Source organism: Asterias amurensis, chromosome 16 (assembly GCF_032118995.1).
Source record: "Asterias amurensis chromosome 16, ASM3211899v1".
In the NCBI taxonomy this organism is placed as follows: Eukaryota; Metazoa; Echinodermata; class Asteroidea; order Forcipulatida; family Asteriidae; genus Asterias; species Asterias amurensis.
The window spans coordinates 15,601,830-15,626,657 of NC_092663.1; the positions used below are offsets into that span (position 1 = coordinate 15,601,830).

General features: G+C 39.3%; 1 protein-coding gene across 1 annotated transcript in view; it reads left to right on the forward strand.

The window, feature by feature from the left end:
- The window catches only part of LOC139949004 (serine/threonine-protein kinase 17A-like), a 41,635-nt gene extending 18,486 nt beyond the window's left edge, over nucleotides 1-23,149 (forward strand). Inside the window, exons 3-6 of the mRNA XM_071947392.1 lie at nucleotides 2,209-2,353; nucleotides 18,391-18,520; nucleotides 18,945-19,173; nucleotides 19,592-23,149. Coding sequence (XP_071803493.1) covers nucleotides 2,209-2,353; nucleotides 18,391-18,520; nucleotides 18,945-19,173; nucleotides 19,592-20,159 — 1,072 coding nt within the window. The 3' untranslated portion in view covers nucleotides 20,160-23,149. The remainder of the gene's footprint in view (nucleotides 1-2,208; nucleotides 2,354-18,390; nucleotides 18,521-18,944; nucleotides 19,174-19,591) is intronic.
- Nucleotides 23,150-24,828: the final 1,679 nt, after the last annotated feature.

Sequence of the window (24,828 nt, forward strand, 5' to 3'; positions counted from 1 at the left end):
CTTGTACTTTGTCATGTTAGCCTGCACAATAACAATGCAGATAAACTCTGTTTATGAATAGTTTCAGTTAGTTAGAATTCATAAAAGAACCTTTCCAAAGGTTACAGTACTTTGGGTATGTTCAGACAGCGTGCTAACTTAGACCCGAACCGGTCTAACTTTTACGAGCAGCGGGGGGTGGTCGTAAAAATAAAAACCCATTGCGTTCAGACAGCACAGAGTTAAACCCGATCCGGTTTATCTTCGGTTTTAAGAGGTCAAAGTAGACGCGACCCGTTGCTCTAACATCCGGTTTTGTTCATCAGATTCACGCACCGAGTATGCCGAGATACTGAGTGTCCCATGCCCTGGATGATCAGACAGGGCATAATTATTGGATACAAATGGCTCAATCGAACGCGGTAACAGTTTTACCGTTAGGAGGATATGGGCACTTAAAACAAACATGAACACGACTCGAAATTATTTTTTTAAACAAACAAAATATTGATACAAACCGCCGAGAAAACTCACCAAAATATTGTCCATATTCCATGAAACAGAACACGTTTCATTTTTGTGTTTTGTTTTATACCACTGTTTCCGATTTAATAAATACTTTTAGTTTGTACTTCAATCGATTGGAAGTTGCGATCTCTCAAAAGCTGGTGCCGCGATTTTTATTCTGATTCGTTCATAAACACAACTACACACGTGCAAGTTACGTAAATACATGTACTTTGCAGTATTTTCCCAACTTCCCAACAACGTGGTGATATTGCTGGCGTAGGGAATTTCCCCTACACACAGCCTCGCGCCCACTGCAGTTCATTCTCCAAGATTGAAAGTAATAGAAAGGCACATCCACGGGATCGGTGATGGATAACTATGGGATATCAGAGAGTGATCACTATGGGATGGCAGCGCTGTACATGTGAGAAGCATTACAAAAATGCTTCTTCGCTGCGCTCGTAGTATACGCATGAAAAGCAGTTTCAATTTATTGTAGGACACTCAACAAAAAAAGCTTGGAAAATATAATTTTGTTTCAGAATTTAATAAATCATGGGCGTGGGCCTGTGTTAAACTGCATACACCGATCGAGAGGGTTTCGCCAACTCGGTAAGCGGCAAGAAAGTAATATAAATACTCGGTGCTTTTCAGCATAAGAGGCAACAGAAACCGTATACAAATACTCCGGGTCCCGGGCGTGTGCATTGAACCACACAATGGGTCGTCCGTTGTGAGTTAAAACCGGATGTCATTCTGTCCACACGCAGTGTTAAAAGATAAACCCGAACCGGTTTAGACTTAGACCGCCTCGCTGGACGGTTTAAGTTTTGGGGTTTAAACCCGATCCGGTCTAACTTTATTTGCGTTCACACGCACAAAAGTTGAACCCGAACCGGTCTAAGTGGACTTAGACCAACTTTAGTACGGCGTGTGAACGACCTCTTTGTTTGTCTCCACGACAGATTAGACATTAAGTCTACATTGATGCCATTGGGTCTGTTTGATCGTTGTAAATTGCCTTGTAGAATAGCCGAGCAGACTCACAATCTCCTCTGATGCAAGTACGTGGGTGTCCACTATGAATGTATGAATTGTTTATTTGCAAACTTTTGGCCAACATGTCACCAAAGCAATAACTCATGATTGCAATATTACGCATAATACAAACGTAGGCACATTGTATCAGGTTGAACTTTAAAGGAAAGAGCCGCTTTTACTTTGAGTTACAGGTATCACTTTGAACTTTCACTTTTGAGCACTAAATTCGTACCTTACATCTTACCAACCTTACACCTGTCGCAGACCATAATTGTTAAGGAGTGTGGGGCTCTAAACTATACTCTTAAACACATTTGAAGCCTTCTTTTTTAAAAGATGAAATTCTAGGCGTTTGAGGAAATTTACACATTATAACCATTCAAGTTTACTAGCAATAGTTTCATCTTATTATCCAGACTATGCCAAGTTTTTAACATCATTTAAATCAGCTCGATACAACAGGTCAAAGACTGCCAGAGTTTAATCAAAAAAATTTAAGTTGGAAAGAGGGTACATGTACCTGTAATGAGGTTTAGAAGTGTCCTTTGAAAAATCAAAATGGTCGCGCCTTCCAAAGATGTAAACCAGGCCTGGATTGATGTGAATTTTAGAATTTAGTTAGTAAAAACATCTCAAAAAAAGTATAATCAACTTTGTTTTTCTCTTGTCCTCCTCCAGTGCTGCAGGAGGAGAGCTCCACCCTTACTGTGTTGCCGAGAAAGAAGATGCATTCACTGAGCAGGAAGTCGTACGGCTAGTCCGCCAGATCTTAGAAGGTGTACAATACCTCCATCAAAATAACATTGTCCATCTGGATCTCAAGGTAAAACCAACTTCCATATTCCTCTTCTTTCATTTCCTCCACATCTTCTTTTAAGATCCTGTTCATTTTCTTTAAGATCCTGTGCATCTTCATATCATTGTTGAGCTCCAACCCTTCCCTACCTGGGCCCAGTTTCATTGAGCTGCTTTAAAAGCACAAAAAGCAGCTTTAAGCTCAACAGAATGCTTAACAGAATAAGAGCACCAGCCAAACTACTAAGCCACAAGTAGAATTCATGGCTGGTATCCTGCTATTAAGCGATATTTTCTGGGCCCTGAAATTGGGCCCTTGTAATTTATTTCCTCAATGCTTAAAACCTAACAAAAATAAAACCTACAGGCCTTTGATTTCTTAGGATTTTTCCTGGTTTCAGTATTTTCTCTTTTATTTTCCTTGGTGAATGAGCAGAAATGGAACCAAGCTCCATTTACCCATCTTACATGTATGCCTTCAACGCTCTATATTCTTTTGTATTGGCCTTGGTGCCCCTTTTAAACTTTCCCATACATGTACACTTTAAGATTTTCTAATCGAAAGGTAAAAAAACAAAACATGTTTAGCGTCCCTGCACGCTTCCTTTTTAGAGGCTGCCTCCTTTTGTCTTTCTTTTTTGGCATAATGGAAATTTCCTTTGGAAAATGAACATGGCCTTGCCCTCTCAATGAAGAAATTGCAAGCCTGGAACAAACCCCTTTTTTTTGGGGGGGGGGGGGGTACATGCATGGAGGGGGACCTGGGACATTCCATTATCAGGAGAGTGGACATCCTAGGTTACCAGCATCGAAGCCAAGTCATATGATTGTTAGCTTTACTAGGAAGTTGATCATGTAACAACAGGAAAGGTTAGATTTCTGAACTAATTGAATAATACTTTTTGGGTACCCTGGCTTGGTCTAGTGAACCCTGACGCTGTGACTCATCTCAGCTCCTTAATTTGATCATGTAGTACGCCGTGTTTGCGTGCTCAAGTTAAAGTCAATTATGATACAAGCAAAAAAAGTGCATGTTCATGTCGTTTAAATTCTCGTCACCGATACATTACAGATTCAATTATGGTGTGTTTTCAAACCAGTGTTGTCAGTGTCTACTACAGTACGTGTACATTGTAGCCTGTTAAATTTAAAATTAAGTGTCGTTGATGTGTTTAACATTATTTCAGTCTATTTTTGCATTGTTCTTTCAAATTCGGGGGGTCTCCATCAAACAAGCTTGCTTTAAGGAGACCTCTCCTGTAATGTTATATTTTAAATGATTGGGTGGAAATAAATTTGAACTATGAATTATGAGCTGGAATTTTATGGAGCCCATGACCCTCTGTTGCCCTGGTCTTGGCTTTGGTGCCAGACTGCCCCTCCAAAAGTTTCTCATAAAAGACTTGAAGGTTTTCCAATGGAAGTGCCCTTTGCAAAGTGAAAAATGGCCTTGCCCTTTTAAAGATGAAATAGATGGCTCTATGGGTATACTATGTAAGCCCTGGAATTTCACTGGAGGTTCTTGGTATTGATTCCCTTATTAGTGATTGTGTTGTGTGACCTACTAATTGAGGTACATACATGTACCCCTTTCTTGAGATAAGTGGCCATTCTCCTTACATGAATGACATTCCATAGTGTTGTGTGTACCTCTGCAACCTCTGTTTTATACTCATTAGAGTTTTGGCTTTTATTCTCCAGTAACATCTTAATACAGTTTGATCAAAATGCTTTCTCATGGTGTCCCAGTGAGTCTCTTCACTTTGTCTTGCAACATGCAGCTTGGGCCATGTTTCTCACAGCTGGCTGCCTATTGTCACCCTCTATTGTGATGGTAAAATCCATGGTAAAGGAGGGGCCCAGCTACAGCCCATGGAGTGAGAGGGGGAACAATTATAGTTCCTCTAGCCCCCCCTGAACCCGATTACGGGCTTCGACACAATAGATGTGCCAGCCATATTGTGCCTGGCAGATTATCAAAATGTTAATGATGCTTTGTGTGGTGTAAGCTGATGGGGACTATAAAATTAGGGATTGTGGAGGTGCTTGTGTAGCTACTTCCTTGTGAATAAATATTGGAGCCTTAAGATTGGTCTTGCGTGAGAACGGGACAAAGGTGATGGGGCAAACATTGCATCTTCTGAGAAAACAGTTTATACAGGGGTACCATGTATCTCAGAGAAAAGGCTGTGATGCATGTACCATTCCTTTACCCACATATCAATATTGTGAAATGAATGATTCCAGAACAGGGAACGATTTCCTCTAGCAAATTTAGACAGAAGCTTATTTTGTGCACACTGAGAGCTAACAATCCTTGGGGTAGCAAATGGTGGTTTTTGAGTAGCAACTCATACTACTCATACATTTTGTGTAGCATTTTGCTCTGCTATACCATGGGGTAGAATGAGCTACCTCCATGGCTATTCAAGGGGAAAAAGTCCTGCAGAAAACAGGAACATTTTCCCTGGTTCCTAATTTAAAACAGCTGTAGTGTACATCAAGGTATGTCCATTACCCCAGACACAACACAAGCATCCATCACAGACTGGCTGTGCAAATTGTCCTTATGGTGGTCAGGAGAGCAATGCAGGGGACATCCATGGAATGTGCAAGCCTATCAAGTGGTTAGTGATGTTGTTCTGGACCCAGCATGATGCTCTGAGGAACCTACCCCTGGGCCAAGTGTTGTGCCCTGAGGAACTACACTACACATGTACTCTAGGCCAAGTATGGCACCCTGGGGTCTCGTAATGGCTGTGTGGTAAAATAATGGGTTTGTTCTGGTTTTCATTCACGATGTCCGAGAACAGATCAAGTCTCTTTGCGTTTGTGGTTTGTGGTGTGAACTTGGGAAATATCCATTTATCAAAACCCCCCTCCACTCGGAAGTATTGAAAGCCTGAAAGCATTGTCAGGGTCAGGGCTTGGATCTGTGGTGAGGGTACAATCATGGTATCAATGAAAGTTGTGTCCTCTGCATAGCTCAGGTATTTAACCATAAAGAATTAAGAAAATTTTAAAATGATGCCTCCACCACAACACAACTGACCAGATGGAAGAAAATGTAAACATAATTTCCTGTTTTCTTGGAATGACAGCGTCAAATACAATTATGATTTATGAGAGTTTATCAGATTGGGCTGTGTAAATGTTTGTTTAATGATGGGATCATTAAGTAGGATTTGAATATTAATGAGGAACTAAAGGTATACAGCTATACAGACTATGATATCAGGAGCTTAACTCATGTACAGACATCATACTATAGATACCATGCCAAGGGTCACATGCAGTTCCAACAGATTTTGATGCAACCGTGTTTGCCTTTTTTTCAGTGACTATGGGTGGGGTGGGGGGGGGGCACAATATAGCTTTAGTGAGAGATGCTTTTTAACACTAAACTAGTCAGCTTTAGAGAGAATTTGGACTGATTACAGGGCCTGATATTTTGTTTTTTTGAAAGGGCAATGAAGTGTTTTCTCCTTGGGAAGGGTTACATCTACCTGTAGCTGTACATGTATGAGGAATTTGTAAATTTCTATTGGACATTTCAAGGGGTAGCAAGGCAATGACTAGGGGCAATGTGTTAAAAAACGGAGTCTGTCATGTTTCTTTTAAAAAAAAATAATAATAATAATAATAATAATAATAATAGTAGCGCATAGCGCATGTATTAATACGATACTGAAAACTCATGAACAAAGACAAACATTTTTTCTTGAAATTCATTTTGAATTCTCAACTTAGATCACGATAAGGGATGTGCATTTTCAATGTGGCATTACCTCATGATTTTGCAACTCAAATTGAAGAGCACCACTTGAGACATTTGTAGTCATCGTGTCGATCGTATAGGTGCATTGAAAGTTCATTCTCGGCCTAAATATTTGTTTATTCTCCTTTCGGAGTTCAATATGGGTGTTTACTGTTTATAGAGGGAGTTTCATTTACGTCATGGAACGCGCTAGGGCTAGGGGTGAAACATTTCATTACTTACAAAATCCCCTTAAGGCACCGAAGTTTGCAACATTTTCTTTCCATTGAAACATTTGTTAATGGGACAAACCATCCGTGAAATCTCTCTGTTGTGCAATAGGTTGAGGACAAAGTATTTGAATGACATTTTTTAAGTCACATCATGTGGTAATAAATTATTTTATATACAAATTTAGGATTAACTGCAGATTGGTTGTTTACAACTTCTTCAAGCATTAGATGACTGGTTTTGGTTCATTCATATAAAGCCATTTGTCAAACCATTTTAAAATGTTTGGGATGAAAATAAGAATTCTTCACAAAAATGAATGCAGTAATAAACAAAAATGCATTTGTAGAAAGCCATTTATCATATCTTTTCAATTAGTTTGGGATGAAGATAAGAAACCTTAACAAAAATGAAGGCAGAATAAAAGAATTGAGGTCGTTTCTATCAAAAGTTTTGGAAAGTATTGATGTGTATTTATCACCAGAAATATTAGTTTAAAAATTGACGCTAGTAACTACTATGTCGTCGTGAGGATAGAATTTTTTAACCTGACCTCAGACAACGGTACTTTTTGATTCCATAATCAAGTGAACTGTTGAATTTTCTCCCCCCCCCCCACCCCCACCCCACGCCTATCAACAATGCATTGGCCTCCAAACAACCCTACTCTGTCAAAATTTCTACCCCCTTTTCACACAAAAAAAGACCAGTCAGGGTAGCCCCAGGACAATATCCCATTGACAGTTGGACAATTCCGGGCCATAAATTTAGTGGTTGCACAGTACCCTTGGGGTGTCTGTCACAACCGAAAAATTGTCCAATAATGAAAACCGATTCTTATGTGTAGCAAGACAGATGTTCCCGTCAGGCCCTGTGTATAATGATTAAACATTTCCATACATTGGGTAGGACCCCATGCTGAGATATTATTGATATCAACTTTTATAAAACAAAATAAATCTGGCGAAAATGTCAAGGGCGAGACAGGATTTTTATTGTTGAAAAACGCGGGCAGGAGTGAAACAGGCCTACTTAAAGGAACATTACAGAATTGGTTTTGCTTGCAAAAAGTTGCTGGCAGTGTAAGCACTTTATGTAATCCACCATAAAACTGACAAACCTGTGGAAGTATGAGATCGATCCACCATCTGGGTCACGAGAGAATAGTGAAAAACCGATTACAAATTTTGTATTGCCAAAACAAAAATGAATAAAACACTCACTGAACGAAAAACTCCAAACGCGAAATTAGATTATTTGTTCCTCATCAAATGTGAAATTTGAGACAGAAATATTTCAAGGGATGTTTTCTTATATCATCATCATTAGACCATGTAAGTTTTATGTAAACCTGTGATCTTCATGATAGTGTTTCTTAACAATTCTGTAACGTTCCTTTAAATCTGATTTCCGATTTTCTTTTCCTTTGGAAAAATCAGAAAATTGTTATTACAAGTCTATTAAAATGTCTTTAAAAAGCCTATTACATTGTGTAGGTCCTCCCTTTATTCAATCAAATCATGGAGGTAAAATGTTCCCCTTTTCTTCCAAGAACCAAATATCATGCCTAGAGTGAAGGCTGTTTTTGAGTATTTACAAATTCTTGTTGGAAACTTTGGCAATTTTAGTAGAGCGTTTCCTGATTCTGTAGGTATCTGGTTAAAATTAGAACTGATTAAAATGTTTTTTAGCATGCAGGAAAAAGGGGAATTCTCACTGAAAGTTAGTGATGATGAAACCCCAAACAAGGAAGTTGAGGGCATTGTTTACATTCCTGTATTTGTGTACACTACACAATGTTGTGTGTATGATAGGGGCACAACCCTGAAATGCAAATAATGCAAAATGAAAAGAGTGTTTACAAGCGTCCTTTAGATTCTTTAGATAGACTTTATCTCTTGTCCACACCGTGTAGTTTCGAACCCATGACAAAATATTGTGAAATATCTTAGGTGTGGTTTGTTTGAAAGGAACTTTTTTCTTTTTCTTTCAAGAAATGCAAAGTCATAAATATTGTGACTGCACGCCTCAAAGTAACCCACAGCAAACCCACAGCAATTGCCATGTTGCCCTGTGCTCTTGCTGTGGTGCCCTTTGCAAAGTTCCAATACAAAATTTGGTTTGCCCCTTACCAGAACGAAATTCAACACCTTAGAAAAGTTGTATTTTTGATTGTGGTTCTTTAGTATTTTACTTCAAGTAAAAGGATAACAGGCCTATATGCTTCGTTTTTGAAAGGGCAAGGGCACCAAGGCATTTTCTCCTTCTGAAAGGGCATCATATGAGGAAATTGTTCATTTTTACTGGAGCATTTCAAGGGCACCGAGGCAATGACAAGGGGGCATGGGAGGCAATCTTGAAGTGTCAGGCCTGCTACCTACCTACGCAATCTCGATAATGTTGACTGTTATTCCGATTTGGGTTGTCTTGGAACTCTTTGTCAGTTGTGGGAGGTCCGGTAGTGTGTTTACTGATGATGTTGACCGTAGTACACAGAAGTCAACTTTCTTTTTCTCTCCGTGTTTGATGAGTAAGGTGGGTGTTCTGGTTCATAGTTTAATTAAGACGTAATAACGGCTAACCTTTTATGTTCAGGTTTTTTTTTTCTGACGAAGGTGGATTAAGGTTTCACAAGGTGCTGTTATAAAAGGAAGAAATTGAGTAGAACGTTTTCAAGCGAGTGTAACTCCTAAGGTAGCAACTCGACCCAAGAAGGGGCGGGGGGGGGGGGGTGGGTGGGGGGGGGGGGAGGCAGGATAGGTTTGGTATAGTTACTAACATGGGTAAAATCAATCCATTCAACCATAGCTCTATGATTCAACCATTCAACAGTCTCAAAATCGGTTACAAACGCTTTTTTATCGACCAACTCGTCCGATCCAAGGCAACATGTTCCTTTAAGGTAAAAAATGGCCATGCCCCCAATTACATGAATTTTACAACTACTTATTAGACATGTCCAAACATGATCTTTATCCTCCATGGACCAAAGTTCCTTGCCCTTTGAAATGTACTAGGTACCTAGCCTAGTCTCTCTTCAGGAGTTTGTATTCCCCCAACACAAGGTCTCATTATATATCTCATCATAAAGCAAGGCTACTAGGGTGGTGTTAACCCACCTCGAGGTCCCACAGGGGAGAAATTTCAGAAAAATTTGAACAATCTTCTCGCTAGGGCCAACAAAGGAAACCGGATAATTAGGTAGGTTTTTGTTCCCAAGGTGCCCTGGGCATAGGGAGGTATATTTAGCAAGCAGTGGTGTGATAATTCCTGGGATTGGAATGTGGTGTTGTGAGTGGCTAGCCTAGGTATTAGATGCCCATGCTTCAGTGCTTGGTGTGTTCTCACAGATTAGAGAGAAAAGAACTACCCTCAGATTTTGAAGAAAGTTTTAGAAGTGGTTCTGAAAATTCTTAAGTCCTGGGGCCGATTTCACAAAGAGCTAAGATTGATCTCAACTGCAAATCAATTTGTGGTTGCTAAGTAAAGTGTGATGTGACAATACAAATCACCATGGTAATACTGATTATTTGTCTTATGGTGAATGTTATTTGCCCCAGTTTGCTCTGTAGGGTAGTGTCCATTATTTGCTTTGCAGACTTAAATGATGGGTTTCCAAAAGTTATCAAGAGATTGTGATTATTAGCAATGTTGGTCGAAGCATAGTCGAAGTATGATCACATAAAACAATTCTGAGTAGATTAACTGTACTGAGGAGATTTAAGGGTGGTCGAGTTGGCATAGTGGTATCTTTCCTTGCTTTCAACCTGGAGGACCCTGGTTCAAATCTCTCTGAGGAACTTTGATGACTGGATTGTTTTTTTTTCAGTCCCTAGCTTGGTCCAATTTCATATTGCTTTTAGACATTATTCTGCTAAGCAAAACTGAGCAGTACACTAGTTACAGTATAAGCATGTAAACGTACATGTAAATGGCATTTTAGCTTGTACATTATTCTGGTAAGCATGTTTTTGTTGTGCTTAGTAACTTTTTACACTTAACCAGCTTTATGAAATAGGGCGCTGGTTGCATGGGTTGAATAATTCCCCAAGGTTTCCTCAAACAATTGAAACTTCCTTTCGTGTCTTTCCTCCATTTGGGCCTTGGCTAGAAGTATAGTGATTAAGTGTGCTTGTCTTAGAGTCCTTGACTTCCCAACAAGAAATAACAAATAAATTAAACTATTGTGCTGCACTTTTTTTATCTTTGACTTTGTTTCTTTTCGATACAACCTTTTGAAGTGATTGACATACAGTATCAATCAATCCGTGATTCTGATTTTTTATAATATTTCGACCAGGGATTTTAATGGCTTGAGATTACTCGAAATCAGCAACCATTGTCAATCTATGCGGGAGATCACCAGACTGACAATCGATTGAAAAAAAAAAATGAAAAATTGCCTGAAGTCATTTTCACAAACTTAAGTCGTGGGAGACACTCACAAAAGAGTAACCCAACCAGTAAATTTTGTCATGGTCTGTACACTTTCTATTTTCATTGTCCCCCCATCTTGTCAAAAAGTCAAGCCTCTGTATTGCTATGAGTATGCACAAAATGAAGTCAGATTATGATGAAATATTGACAAGTTTGTGCGTTGGAAAGAGGATGGTTGTTCCAATCTTTTGGTCAGATGAAAAACGGCCAGTTTAAGAATTTGATTTAGCCCTCTGCCCTTAGTGTTCCTGATATGTTGATGTCTTTCACTGTACGAATTCCTACATCTTCTTGTTTCTTTCTCTAAAGTTCCCTTCATCTTAAAGAAAATAACAACAACTATTCTGTTTTTTTGTTTTGATGAAATGAAAAAAAAAGTTTGCAAAGGGGATGGTTGTTCTAATCTTCGGTCAGATGAAAAAACGGCCAGTTTAAAAACTTGATTTGCCCTTGCCCTTTGTGTTCCTGTCCGAAGAGACTGACCTCTTCCGATGTTGTTTTTCTTGGCTTGACCACAGAGGATGTTAATCCCCATTCCCCGACCTTGAACTCAACAAATATGTCTCACATTTTCACCTCATAAAATTCTCAATTGTCACCCCTTCGTGATTCGACCAGGATTGCTTGTTTTACTTTTGGGTTTTAAATGCCGGAAATCACTTTTAATGAGGAATGACAGATGAATGAAAAGAAGTAGTCTTCTGGGTGGAGTGTCTCATTGTTCTGTTGTTGTTTTTGTTTGTTTGTTGTTGCTAGAAACCAGTGTACAACCCTAGAGAAAGGACCCCTACCTATTCCTTTCCCCCCTTCCCCTTCTTGTTTGCCCATCTTTCCCTTCCGTCAATCTGTCATAATCTTAAGAAGCAACTCAGCTGGTCAACACTCTTGCGGTTTCTCCCCCGATTAAGGGATGTTTGTCCAGAAGGGCCCTGGTCCTTCCATCAGAGCGGAATAGACTCTGCCGAACCCTTTCCTTGTAATGAGATGAATAAGCAAGGTTGAAGTAGCGCAGACCGGGGTCGTCTCTTTGGTCCCTTTTCGGCACGAGAGTCTTACAGACGCTAAGATGCCTTTTATTTGCCCCATGTCTTAAGATGAAAAGCTCTGGGCTACTTGTTGATCCTTGAGATGAGAGAATTAAATGATAAGGGCTTCCTTGGTTTACCCTCTTCTTGTGCAATGAGAGATTGTTAAGAGGTAGAGATCTAGGAATAGCGGAACAATCGCGTTTTTCTCCGAAATTTTCCCTTATGAAAAGGAAAATGGGATGGACGTTTCTAGAAAACTGCTTGGTTGCAGAAGCTATTTTTATACACATTCAAACTGGTTAACCTTTTTCTGGCAAGCATTTTTCTGTTGTGCTTAGCTGCTTTATGTTCTTTTAAGCAGCTCTATGAAATTGGTCCAGCTGTTGACAGTGAACAATGCATGTAATTATTGGACCATGTATGGAGGTATGTACAAATCCTCCTTGCTCCAGTCACATGCTAGAAAGTAATTAACTGTTATCTGTGTTTTGAGGAAGTGTCTCTTTTTAAAGGACAGTTATAATCACTTCCTGCTGGCTGAGCCACAAATAGGAAGAGAGATCAGCCTCAACCTGTTGTTCTGATCTTAATTGTGTTCTACTGGGTGATTGTTTGAAGTCGTTGTTGTGAATTAGTTGGAGAATTTTTTGACCATTGAGCAAGGACATAGTTAGACAATTGAGAAAGGATGAAGTGGTGTAGGGTGCCCTACTTTAAGTTGCCTTTTAATCTTAAAGTAAATCACAACACAAGGAGAACAATCTTACTGTCTGACCATTCAATATACAGTCAACCCTCTTACTGTATGACCATTCAATATAATCCTCAGTGGTTTTGTATGATAGATAAACTATGCCAGCCTGCAACATGATATCATGTTGTGAATGCATCTGTACACAGTCAACCCTCTTACTTTCTGACCATTATAAGTTGGGTTCGGGTGCAGTGCTGTTTGGCTGGTGCTGTAGACAGCTTTATATTTTTACATTAACAATACATGTTCTTAGATTATATCATATTACCTTCAAATGGATGTTAGATTTAATCGGAGAAAACAAAATTAATTTGTTTTTACCCTTTAAAAGCACTGTATACTTGGTATTAATACAGTGCTTAATACACATGTGTAAGGTGAAAAAAAAATTACATCAGGTTTTGATGTTTACTCTTGTTCCGGAAAAAGGAAAAGCAACTTCCTTTTCAAGTCAAAGCCACTTTCCTGAGAAACACCAAATGTGTGTCACACGAGAAGAATTTTAAAGTGACACTAAGAAAAGTACATTACTTTGTAACACAATCAGTGATCTTAGAAAGTAAAATTGAAAGTCTGAATCAGCAGAGCCTTAATGTTAGAGGGTGAATAGGTAATGAGAATAGCGGTGCACAAGGTGAATAAGTAATGAGAATAGAGGTGCACACGGTGAATATAAGTAACCAGAATAGAGGTGGACAGGTTGAATAAGTAACCAGAATAGAGGTGCACAGTGTGGGTGTGATAACTACCACAAGAGAGGGGAGTATTGCCAGTAGGTGGGAGGAAGCCTAAAGAATCTCTTGCCTCTGATCCCACCAGAATGTTAATTGATTGATCAACCTGTTTAATGTCACACACCGAACGTGTATCATATCCATGGATGGCACCAGTAGGCTATAAAAAGCTCCAATATAGCACATACTATGTCTTGCCCACACACATTCATGTGCCGTTACACATTCGCTGATGTCTGTAGCATTATACAAAGGTACAATGTATTGTAACACCCAACCCTCCTGCGACACACTATTCCTGTTCAGTTCATCAGCAGATACTCTTATAATAAAACACAAATGCATCAAAACAGGAAGTTGTGCCATTGAAAGAAGAAGAAAAAAACATCACAGGCTTTTCTCTGACGCACACAGAGGACTAAAGCCGTGGGTAAGCATCCCACCACCTTCCCCCCTTTAGGGACTGCTCCTACAAAGCCCCGCTCTTGCCTCCATGTCTTGACAACATGTTTGCAAGAAGATTATTTTACCGCAACTCGGCAAACAAACAGGGTTTAAGAGTCTTAAAAAACAAGGTACACCACTTGTGGTGGTTAAGTACATTTACAACTTCTAGATTATTATTGAAGAGCGAGACCGACACACATCAGGCATGAGGATTATTTGGTTGATTTTCAGGTTCTCGGGTTTTCAAATGTGCCGTTGAAATTTAAAAAAAGTCTTGCTGCGCCAGGCACTTTTAAAACTTTGTTATCTGTGGGACTGGGTAGTTTCAATGCTACGGTTTTATCACATCTCTAGAAAATTTGGACGTTTGGTGCAGAACTAGAACTGTTTCACAACTGGGCTGTTTGATCAGTAATTTAGCCATTTACAGAGATGTGGTAAAACATTTTAGGGAGATTAGTTGTTTTTTGTTGGGGTGATCGTAGGGGTTATCTGTGGGACAGGAGGGATGCCAATGCGAAGGTTTAATCATTGTTCACCAACAACCATTGTTAGACACGCATGCACGACTGTCCTAGCAACTGCTCCAACGACAACGACCTACTTCCTATGTGTCACTGTCCCTCGTTATTATCGTAACGACCCACAGAGTTTGGCGGTCAAGGGAACTTCCACACTGGAATGAAAAGAACAAAACAAGAAAGTAACAACTTCACTCGCCGAAAATAACACGCTATGATTGTTTGATTCTCATTAAACAGGCCTTCTTGTTCCTGTCATTGCCCTGAGGTAAAGTGGTCAACGATTTCAATACAATTGTTGTCAGGTGATCCTTTGTCATCTCAAAGAACAATAGTTTCTGAAGTACTCTGACGGTACAATTTATCATCCTCGCATTCACCATAATTGTCCTTGGATAGCTCTGAAAAGATTTAGTCCGACAATAAAGTTTGTTGATGTTTTATTTCTTTACATCATCGGGGTGATAAAATTAACGTAAGCGTTGTATTTATTTGAGGAGTTTTACAGAACAGAGAACAATTTATTAATATCAGGCCTCGAAAAGGCCAAGGCACCAACAGCAATTACTGTTGTGCCCTGTACTTTTCAAGGGCAACTGTTGTGCCCCTTTAAGAGCAAAGTTCAAGGCCTGCAATATTCGACCAAAACACTGATTTTCATTTTATTTTTGTTGTCATATAATTTGTCTAGTAATGGAATGGTTGTCGGATTCTTTATCGATTCATTTTTCAATTTGTATTCAAGAAGTTTAAAAAAGTATGCTGACAGGATTTGACTCACTTGCGGTGGGTTTTTTGGTTCGAATCCAATTCCAGTAACCTGGAGGATTTACTTCTTTAAAGGCACTGGACACTATTGGTAATTACTCAAAATAATTATTAGCATAAAATCTCACTTGGTAACGAGTAATGGGGAGAGGTTGATAGTATAAAACACTGTGAGAAATGGCTCCCTCTGAAGTGACGTAGTTTTTGAGAAAGAAGTAATTTTCAACGAATTTGATTACGAGACCTCAAGTTTAGAATTTGAGGTCTCGAAATCAAGCATCTGAGAGCACACAACTTCGTGTGACAAGGGTGTTTTTGCTTTCATTATTATCTCGCAACTTTGACGACCGATTGAGCTCAAATTTTCACAGGTTTGTTATTTTATGTAAATGTTGAGATAAATTATGTGGGAAGACTGGTCTTTGACAATTACCAATAGTGTCCACTGTCTTTAAGGACTTAGAAAGCATTTAGTGTAGTGGTTGAACGTTTGTGCAACATTGGTGTTGGGATGGAATCAAGATAATACTCACTTTATCGTGTCACTTTTATTTTACTAGAGGTGGATGTATATAAGTGAGAAAGGAATTTTGTTGTGAGCGTCTGCTTTTATACCTCTATGGTGTATGGGTGTTTGAAACCCCTGTAGGTGTATGGTCATTGGACCTGTGCATACAGTATGCAAAACATTTGTATTTTGATTAAGAGTGGCACCTGTCGTTAGCACCTTGTATGCCTTGAAGGTGTCAGGTGTTATGTACAGGTATCAATCAATTATCTCTGATGTAATGTTGCTGTGTACAACCTCCCCAAAGCTCAATAACAAATAAATTATTTGACTTCTTTACTCTCCTGACTCTACCAGCTTGGACATTTTTTAAAGCAATGTCTCTGATAAGAACTTTAGGTCACAATTCTTACCCTCCTAACTTAATATTGGAAACTTTCTCTACTCAAAACCCACCGATTATTTTGTGAATGGCATCCTTTTAAAAGTCTATGAAAGCTGGGCCCTATATGTCATGGCTCTGCTTACCACCGAATTCTGCGCTTACAACCACCATTCTCCGCTTACTGTACAAGTGCCAAATTATGCTTAGTAACATGGATTACGCACACCCACAATCATTAACTTCCCGCTAAATATGCATGAGGTAAGCGCAGAATGCCAAGCCTTCTGTAAGCGGCGATAATTTGTGAACGGTAAGCAGAGCCATGAAACTGGGCACTGATATCAACAAAGTTTTAAAAGTTTATCTGAATAATATTTGAGGAAGTAGTGTAATGATTTCCAAAATGCGGAATTGTTTTTTTTTTATCTCGTAACTTCTCATATATCTGTTTGATCCTGCTGTGAATGTAAGCAGGAAAGAGAAGTCTCAAGTCATAAAAGACAAATATGTCACTTGTGCGGTCCGTCTGATTGAAAAAGATCGCCCAAGGGGAATTCCCTAACAAGCCTTTCATGTTCAAAGTGTTCTACATAATCTAAACAAGGTGTCCTGCAAGAAAGCAAAAGGAGAAAGGGTGAAAAACACTAAATAATGTACCCCAGGCGAGACACTATCAAGCAAAGGTCTAATCTTGAGGCTTTCGGAGGAGATAAATTTAAGGTTTTGTTTTTTCAAGAGGGCAAACGGTCGCCCTAGGAATTCCAGCAGGATTCTATTATTGAAAAGCCATGAAGTCGTATTGTTTCTAGGGATTTTTTATTTTTACTGGAGTGGTGTCTTGGTTGTAAATCACGGACAAGATGTATCCAGTTTTGTTTTGATGTCAGGGTAACTCGCAAGACCTTTGTCAACGGGCTGCCATTTTGTCTTCTCAATGCACGTGCATGGAACCAAACTGATGCTGGAAGGTCACCTACAATCTGACCCTGTTTAGATATGAATATTCATAATAGGAAATATAAATATTCATTAGATTAGAGGAAACGTATAATGACCCTCATCCCAGATAAAAACTGATAGCATTGTTGATCCAGGGATATTTTTAGTTACAGAACTAAAACCGCACAAATCAGTGTCATGCTACAAGTAAGCTGTGGCTGGTGGCCAACAGTAACATATCAGCGCTGGGTGCAGAATACATGTACAGTTGTACTCGACTGTATGGCACTTCATGATAATCTGTCAATCACAACATTTTGTTCCTTTTTTAGTGGCCCCTCAAAATTCTAGTTTCTGAAGCACTTGCGATGATTTTAACCCTAAAGTGTTTTCCCAACCAAAGCAACGTTTTGAATCTTGCCAAGCCAAGCAAGGTAACCAACTTGTAACAACATGGCTTTTGTTGGGTCGGCTTTTACCACCGCTGGCTGAAAGAAGGCTTGTTGGTGACCTTTGACATGTTAATGAAAGCGCCCATAGATTCAGGTTTTCTAGGCTAGAAAGTGTTAACTGTGACTGGATGAAATTCCTTTGAGGGTACAATGAGTAGAGGCAAGAATGTTTAGCATCCTATGAGTGACCTCGGGGTTGCCTTAAACATACACTTAGAACAGTAAAGATCTTTAGAAGGTGGTTTTTTGCAGAGTCGTTCGAATTCTCTGCAGATTCTTGCACACAATTGAACCTCACATCTCAAATAATAGGCAGGACACTCTCAAAGTTTGATGAACTTTTCGGGGGCATAGCCTCATGCTAACATAGGCATGGAATTACACAGAGGCAATGGCACCCGTTGCCCTTGGACCAATTTCATAGAGCTGCTTAGCACAAAAATTTGCTTAGCATGAAATTGTTGCCTTCTTAAAAACAGGATTACCAACTAAATTTCCACGTGGTTTTCAGGATCAGCAAACAACAGCTGAATACATGTAACAAGCAACATGCAAGAAATGTTTTTATCAATGATGAAATTCTACGCTAAGCAAATTTTTGTGCTAAGTAGCTCTATGAAATTGGGCCCTGGTCTATAGCCTTGGTGCCCCTTCAAAAGTTTCACATGGACTTTAAGATTTAAATTAAGTGCCCTTTGCAAAATAGAAAAGGCTTTGTCATCTTAAAGATGAAATTACACTCTGCTAGCCTTTTTTTTGTTACTTCATAAAAACAAACTTTCAAAACTAAGGCAGGCTTTCCTGTTACCTTTGATCACAGTCACACACAACTAAGGTTTTTTCTTCCATATGTAAACACCTGACCTGCTTTTCACCGCTATAACTCACTCATCTCTATCATATCCTTCTCTATCGTCCTTCCTTTATACATGTACATTGTACATGTAATCCCTGAACAAACAACCACTATTTATCTAAAACATGAAAAATTTGTTTGCTTTTTAACTTTGCCATTATATCAACAACGAAACTGTGAAGTTTAATTTTCTAACATATTCATTTATTGTTCTTTTTTTTCCCTCTTTCTCTCTTTCTGTTCTACAGCCTCAGAATATTCTCCTGACCTCTGGGGGTCCGTGCCTTGGCGATATTAAACTCATCGACTTTGGCATCGCAAGATTAGTCCAGAATGGTGACGATATCCGGGAACTTGTTGGAACTACTGAATTTGTTGGTAAGTCGTATTTGTTTTTTATTTTAATTTTATTACACATTCAGCAGAGTGCAAGGTCTAGCAACAGGAGGTATGTGAGACAATGAAGACATTTTTAGTTTTTGGAGGAAAACGGTAACCCCAAATGTGGAAAATCTGTACCATCAAGTAAGGACTCAAAACAACTACAAGTCAACATTCAAGGCGTTGGTTCGAGGCAGGATTCAAACTCAGGTCCACAGAGGTGAAAGAAACCGCCTAGCCATTATGGAAGCTTTTTGTCATCAATAACAACATTTTTAAAAAGGTTATTTAGTCAAAAGTCAGTCTACTGAATGAAAAAATCAAGTTTCCAAACATAACTTGCTGCAAATTTGAATTCTTGCCATCACCTCTTTCCTTTATTTGATAATTAACTGCTTTCATACGTCTCTCGCTCACACAGCTCCAGAGGTACTGAACTTTGAACCCATCACACTAGCCACCGACATGTGGAGTATAGGCGTGGTTATCTACATCATGCTGACTGGAATCTCGCCGTTTGCTGCCGACGATAAACAAGAGACTTACCTGAACATCTCACAAGTTGATCTAGACTTCCCTGACGAGTTTTTCGCCGACATCTCGGAGGAGGCGATTGACATGATTCAGAGACTCTGCGTCAAAGATCCTGAGTAAGTGTTAACTTGATGTGTAACCATTAATTGCTTCTCTTCGACCAGGAGTGAAAATTTTGACTTTTTGGGGAAGGAGTGTATTCGATGGGATTGGATAGAATAAGGATTTAACCCTTATCCCTTATAGACCATAGCTGCTGAAAGTGGCTTGACCAGAACGCACTGAGCGGCCACAAACGGCCACAATATTTGACCAAATGTTGCTTAAACAATGGGGTCAAAGAAAAAGTTTGGGACTGAATAACATAGAATCTAAAACTCAAAAACAAAACAATGTATAACGGTGCAAAAAAATCAACAAGATTAGCAATGTCTGTGCGTATGATAAAGATTGTACAGAAATTAATGGTTTCAAAGGGTTAATTTTTCTGTTAGCATGTGACCTCACACTTTCTCTTTTGTTTACGTTCAACAGAAGTCGACTGACAGCCACTCAGTGCCTCAATCATCCCTGGCTTCAAGAAAGACCGACAGAAACTACATTAAGCTCACGGCTCATCGAGACGGAGAACAACAACACCTTAAATCTGAACTCTTTCCGTGAAGACGTAATTCAAAATGGCGACGAAGACAACAACCGTTGTGTAGATGTTTCAGAAACAAAATCCCATGCACAAGAACTAGTAGAGACCTACGTCTCCAAATTTGAGAACTCTTCCGAAGTAATAACGACATCGTGCAATCATTCCATCGAGGTCTTGGCGTGCTGCGCGACCACCACGGTCACCGTCAGGACGGACTTGAGCGAGGACTGCGTGGACGGAGCCAAGGACTCCGCCGAGAAGAGAATCTTTGATTCAGACTCTGAAGACTCATTAACAGTCGAGTTGACTGAAGCAAATTTAGTCCCGAGCGAGCAGAGTGGAAGTTGTAGGTCACCGTACCACAGTCCGACGGCCACGAGACGGACGATACTAAAGAATAAAGAGAACTTACCGAAAGATCTTAACCATGCTAAGCGGATTTGTATCCAGGTTTCATAATGAAACACTTATTTTTTCGTCAAGAGCTCAGGCAGTGGAGTTACACCGAACCTTTTACTGTCACGACAAAAAATACGAGGGATCAAGAAGGTGTCGCTCTGAGGTGACTTTGTACAAGCAACAAGGGTTCCTTCTACTTCTTAACACTCTCTGTAACTTTCACACAATGTATTTAAGCCCCAAATTTCACGCCATCTACGCATACATATTTTGTTTGAAACTGCAAGCTTAAAGTATTCACAAAATGAAAAAAAAAAATGTTTTAAAAATATTTTACCAAAAGAAAAGGCTAGGCCAATACCTTAATCCAGCTACAACTGTGATCGTCATGCTCCCTGACTGCAACAGCATTGTTCAGTACTGTGTCACACAAAAAGGGCCAGTCCATTTTCCCCTTCCAGTCTCAGTTTGGTTTTGACTTGTTTGAAGGGGTGTGGAACAAGATGGCTGCATTTGGCTAACGATGGAAAGTAAAGAATCCCCTTTGCCACTTTTTACTTAAATTTAACAAAAACAAAAACACAAAATCAACTAAGCTGTTGCAAACTGCTTACCAACCAAAAGGATTATTGTTTTACTGCACAAAATAGTGAATCAATGGCCTGGCGTTTCTAGCAGAGTCTTTCTTGAAGGCCTCGAGAAGGACTCTGCTAGGCTCAAAGCCATTTATATATTGTTTGTGTAAAAAACAAACATGCGTCAGAAAACTCAACCAGGTAAAAGGAAAACCTGTGTACATTTCAACTCTTATATACTTGTGTGATCAGAAAATCAGAAAATTCCATCCTGAAGTTTGTTTTATTAACTAAGTAGCTCCGAAGCTTCCAATAATTTTTGTCTTGAAAATAATCTTTTTTTTTTTCTTCTTTTTTTTTTGCCTTTTTCAGTTTTTTTGCCTTTTTCAGTTTTTTGAAACATTATGCAATAGTCGTCTATGCAATGCTTTATCCGTTTTTTGTTTGGGTGGGAAACTAAGTGAAAGCTAACGCAAGTGCCGAAAAACATCATTATATAATGTGTAGTTTTAAAAACAAAATGACTAAAATATCAGATTTTGATATTCAGAGGGTACGATATCATTTTTTTAAAGCAGCCATGAAGTTTATATAACGATTGGTAATGCTTTTTTATTCTATTTTAATTGATTACAAAGTAATTGACCTGAGCAGGATTTGAACCAACAACATCCGAAATACAGTGCCAGCGCTCTGCATGTACCAAATGAGCTATCTAGCCCTATGTTGGTGGTCTCCCTATTTGGTGTCAATATCTTTGTTTATTTCCCTTTTTTTGGAGGGGGGGGGGGGGGCTTCAGGGTTGAGTTCGGGGATGTTTGTCCCTGCTTCCATACATGTACTTTTACCTCGTTCTTAAATATAGCTTAAGATATAGAATTAATCTATTTAATGTAAAGTTGATGATGGGTCATCTTAAAGTTACAGAGGAAAACTTATTCATTTCCAAAAGATTTTATATCTTTTTTTTTTGTGCACCAATTGTTTGCTTTAAAAAAAAACAGACGATGGCAGTTTATTTATAAGTAGCTTTAAAAAGTCTAGACAACTGTGAAACACAGGCTGCCATTGGTTGATGTGTCTGGTGGTGGGAAGTTAGTGACCAATAACATGTCTTGTTATGAAAGTTTAAAGTTAGGAATATAATTTATGAGCTTGTAGGTTTACGACAGTTGTTATTATGTTAAAATATTATTCATGTGTTCATATTATAACAACTTATTCGTTTGTTATGTTTTAGAAAAATGCATATTATTTTTTACGATACTTTGATTGTATTAATCATTATTTGTGTGAATTTCCTTTTTGTATATTTTGATTTTTTGTTTCTTTATTTGATAACTGAAGTGCCACTTTCGGGGCTTTATTTTGTGGGGAAAATCCATAATACTAAAAATTCAGAAGACCAACATTTTTACTGGTCCAGAACTTTCTTTTTAAGGCAGTGGACACTATTGGTAATTACTCGAAATAATTATTAGCATAAAACCTTACTTTGTAACGAGTAATGGGGAGCTGTTGATAGTATAAAACATTGAAAGAAACGGCTCCCTCTGAAGTAACGTAGTTTTTTGAGAAAGAAGTAATTTTTCACGAATTGATTTTGAGACCTCAGAATTAGATTTTTGAGGTCTCGAAATCAAGCATGTGAAAGCACACAACTTCGTGTAACAAGGGTGTTTTTTCTTTCATTAGCATCTCGCAGCTGTGATGACCAAATGAGCTCAAATTTTCACAGGTTTGTTATTTTATGCATATGTTGAGATACACCAAATGGGAAGGCTGATCTTTGACAATTACCAATAGTGTCCACTGTCTTTAACATACATGTATCAACTGTTGTCCTACGAACTCTGTCCCTGGACATTTTATCACCCATATGGCAGTTGGTTCAAAAGAGGGCGCCATTCAGAAGAAGTTTGTACACAGTTCACCATCATGGGGGACAGAATCTCTGGATTTCCGGAGGGACAGCATCTCCTGCCACACCGGCACTAAGAGGAGATTCATCTTACTTGTCTTATTGAAAGATAAGACAAGTGACTCGAGTCAACATTTGAACAATAAACTTGTTTTTCTTCAAGATATTACACACTACACAGTTGGGCATTATTATTCGATCGAAAAAAATACCAAAGAGCTGGTCCTGTCTTGAGTTTACTGGACCTAATCTGAAACCACTGGCCAGTGTCAAGAGGAAAATTATCAAATTTAATCTGGGGTCGCACTTTTATTTTGTTCTTAATTTATTTGATCGACTTGCAAAAAGTGCCTTGAATGTTTCATTTCATTGTACTGTTGTTGATTTGTGTATTTTATATCATTTTAATGTTTGTTTTTGTTTGTTTTTGTTTGTTTTTGTTTGTTTTTGTTTGTCCACAGTTGCTGTCCTGTAGCATAAGATTAATTTAAAAACACTATGTAATAATGTAAAATAGAGAGTCTGTGAGCAAACTATTATACATTAAAACTGAGTGCTCATTATATTACACAAACAAAACCAATTGTGTCTCTTATTCTTTATTCAAACATATGTATTCCCACTGGGTGTTCTGTGTCATGCTGCTCTTAAAGCCCCCCCCCCACAAAGTCAGGATCAGTATCAGTGCAACAGTGAGCAGTCAGGTTGGCTCAGAGGTTTCTGTCCCTGCCTTTCACCTCTGTGGACCCCGGTTCAATACCCAAACCGGAGCCTTGCATGTGAATTGGAAATACCATACAGCAAGAACAGAGTGCACATGCAATAACAAACTGGGCAGTGAGTCGGTTGGCTCAGTGGTTTCTGTCCCTACCTTTCACCTCTGTGGACCCCGGTTCGATACGCGGACTGGAGCCTTGCATGTGAATTGGAAATACACCATACAGCAAGAACAGAGTGCACATGCAATAACGAACTGGGCAGTGAGTCGGTTGGCTCAGTGGTTTCTGTCCCTGCCTTTCACCTCTGTGGACCCCGGTTCGATTCCCGGACTGAAGCCTTGCATGTGGATTGGAAATACCATACAGCAAGAACAGAGTGCACATGCAATAACAAACTGGGCAGTGAGCCGGTTGGCCCAGTGGTTTCTGTCCCTACCTTTCACCTCTGTGGACCCCGGTTCGATACCCGGACTGAAGCCTTGCATGTGGATTGGAAATACACCATACAGCAAGAACAGAGTGCACATGCAATAACGAACTGGGCAGTGAGTCGGTTGGCTCAGTGGTTTCTGTCCCTACCTTTCACCTCTGTGGACCCCGGTTCGATTCCCGGACTGAAGCCTTGCATGTGGATTGGAAATACCATACAGCAAGAACAGAGTGCACATGCAATAACGAACTGGGCAGTGAGTCGGTTGGCTCGGTGGTTTCTGTCCCTACCTTTCACCTCTGTGGACCCCGGTTCGATTCCCGGACTGAAGCCTTGCATGTGGATTGGAAATACCATACAGCAAGAACAGAGTGCACATGCAATAACGAACTGGGCAGTGAGTCGGTTGGCTCGGTGGTTTCTGTCCCAGCCTTTTACCTAGCTGTGGACCCCGGTTCGATACCCGGACTGGAGCCTTGCATGTGGATTGGGTTCTCAGTCGCTACCTGGTTGCGTTGGTTTTCCCTCACATCCAAAACTGAAATGTCTTCATTTTGTTCGCTACAAAAGATTTGGTGTGATGTTTCCACTAGGATGCTTTGCCGGCCACGAAATTCAGATTCATATCAGCTAACATCATCAACTTCCTCTTTTATTGTAGCAAATGAAAAGAATTGAATATAATAGTTTGATCATCTCTGTTCCCTTGTAGATGCAAAGGAAGGGAAGGCAAAGTGCGGCCTCAAAATATGGTAAAATGTTAAATTATTCAAATTATCCATCCAATTAAAATAAACGCGCTGGTTTCTCGCCCCCTAAAAACACATAATATGGGTAAACCTCACGAAATGGGGAAAAGTAGAGACCCTCAAAATATTCTATTTATTCTAGACAGAGCCCAAGAAATGGGATTTTGTCCAGGGGCAGGCCCTGGGACTCCCCATATCAACTTGAGCAGAGGATAAAAGTTCAAGAGTCAATGAATAATTTCCCCTTTACTGTAAAAAGCTGTTAGAATTCTAAGTATTTTCATGTATTTTTGTTGTAATATTTAGCATTCTGCACTATAATGTTATGGGAGTTT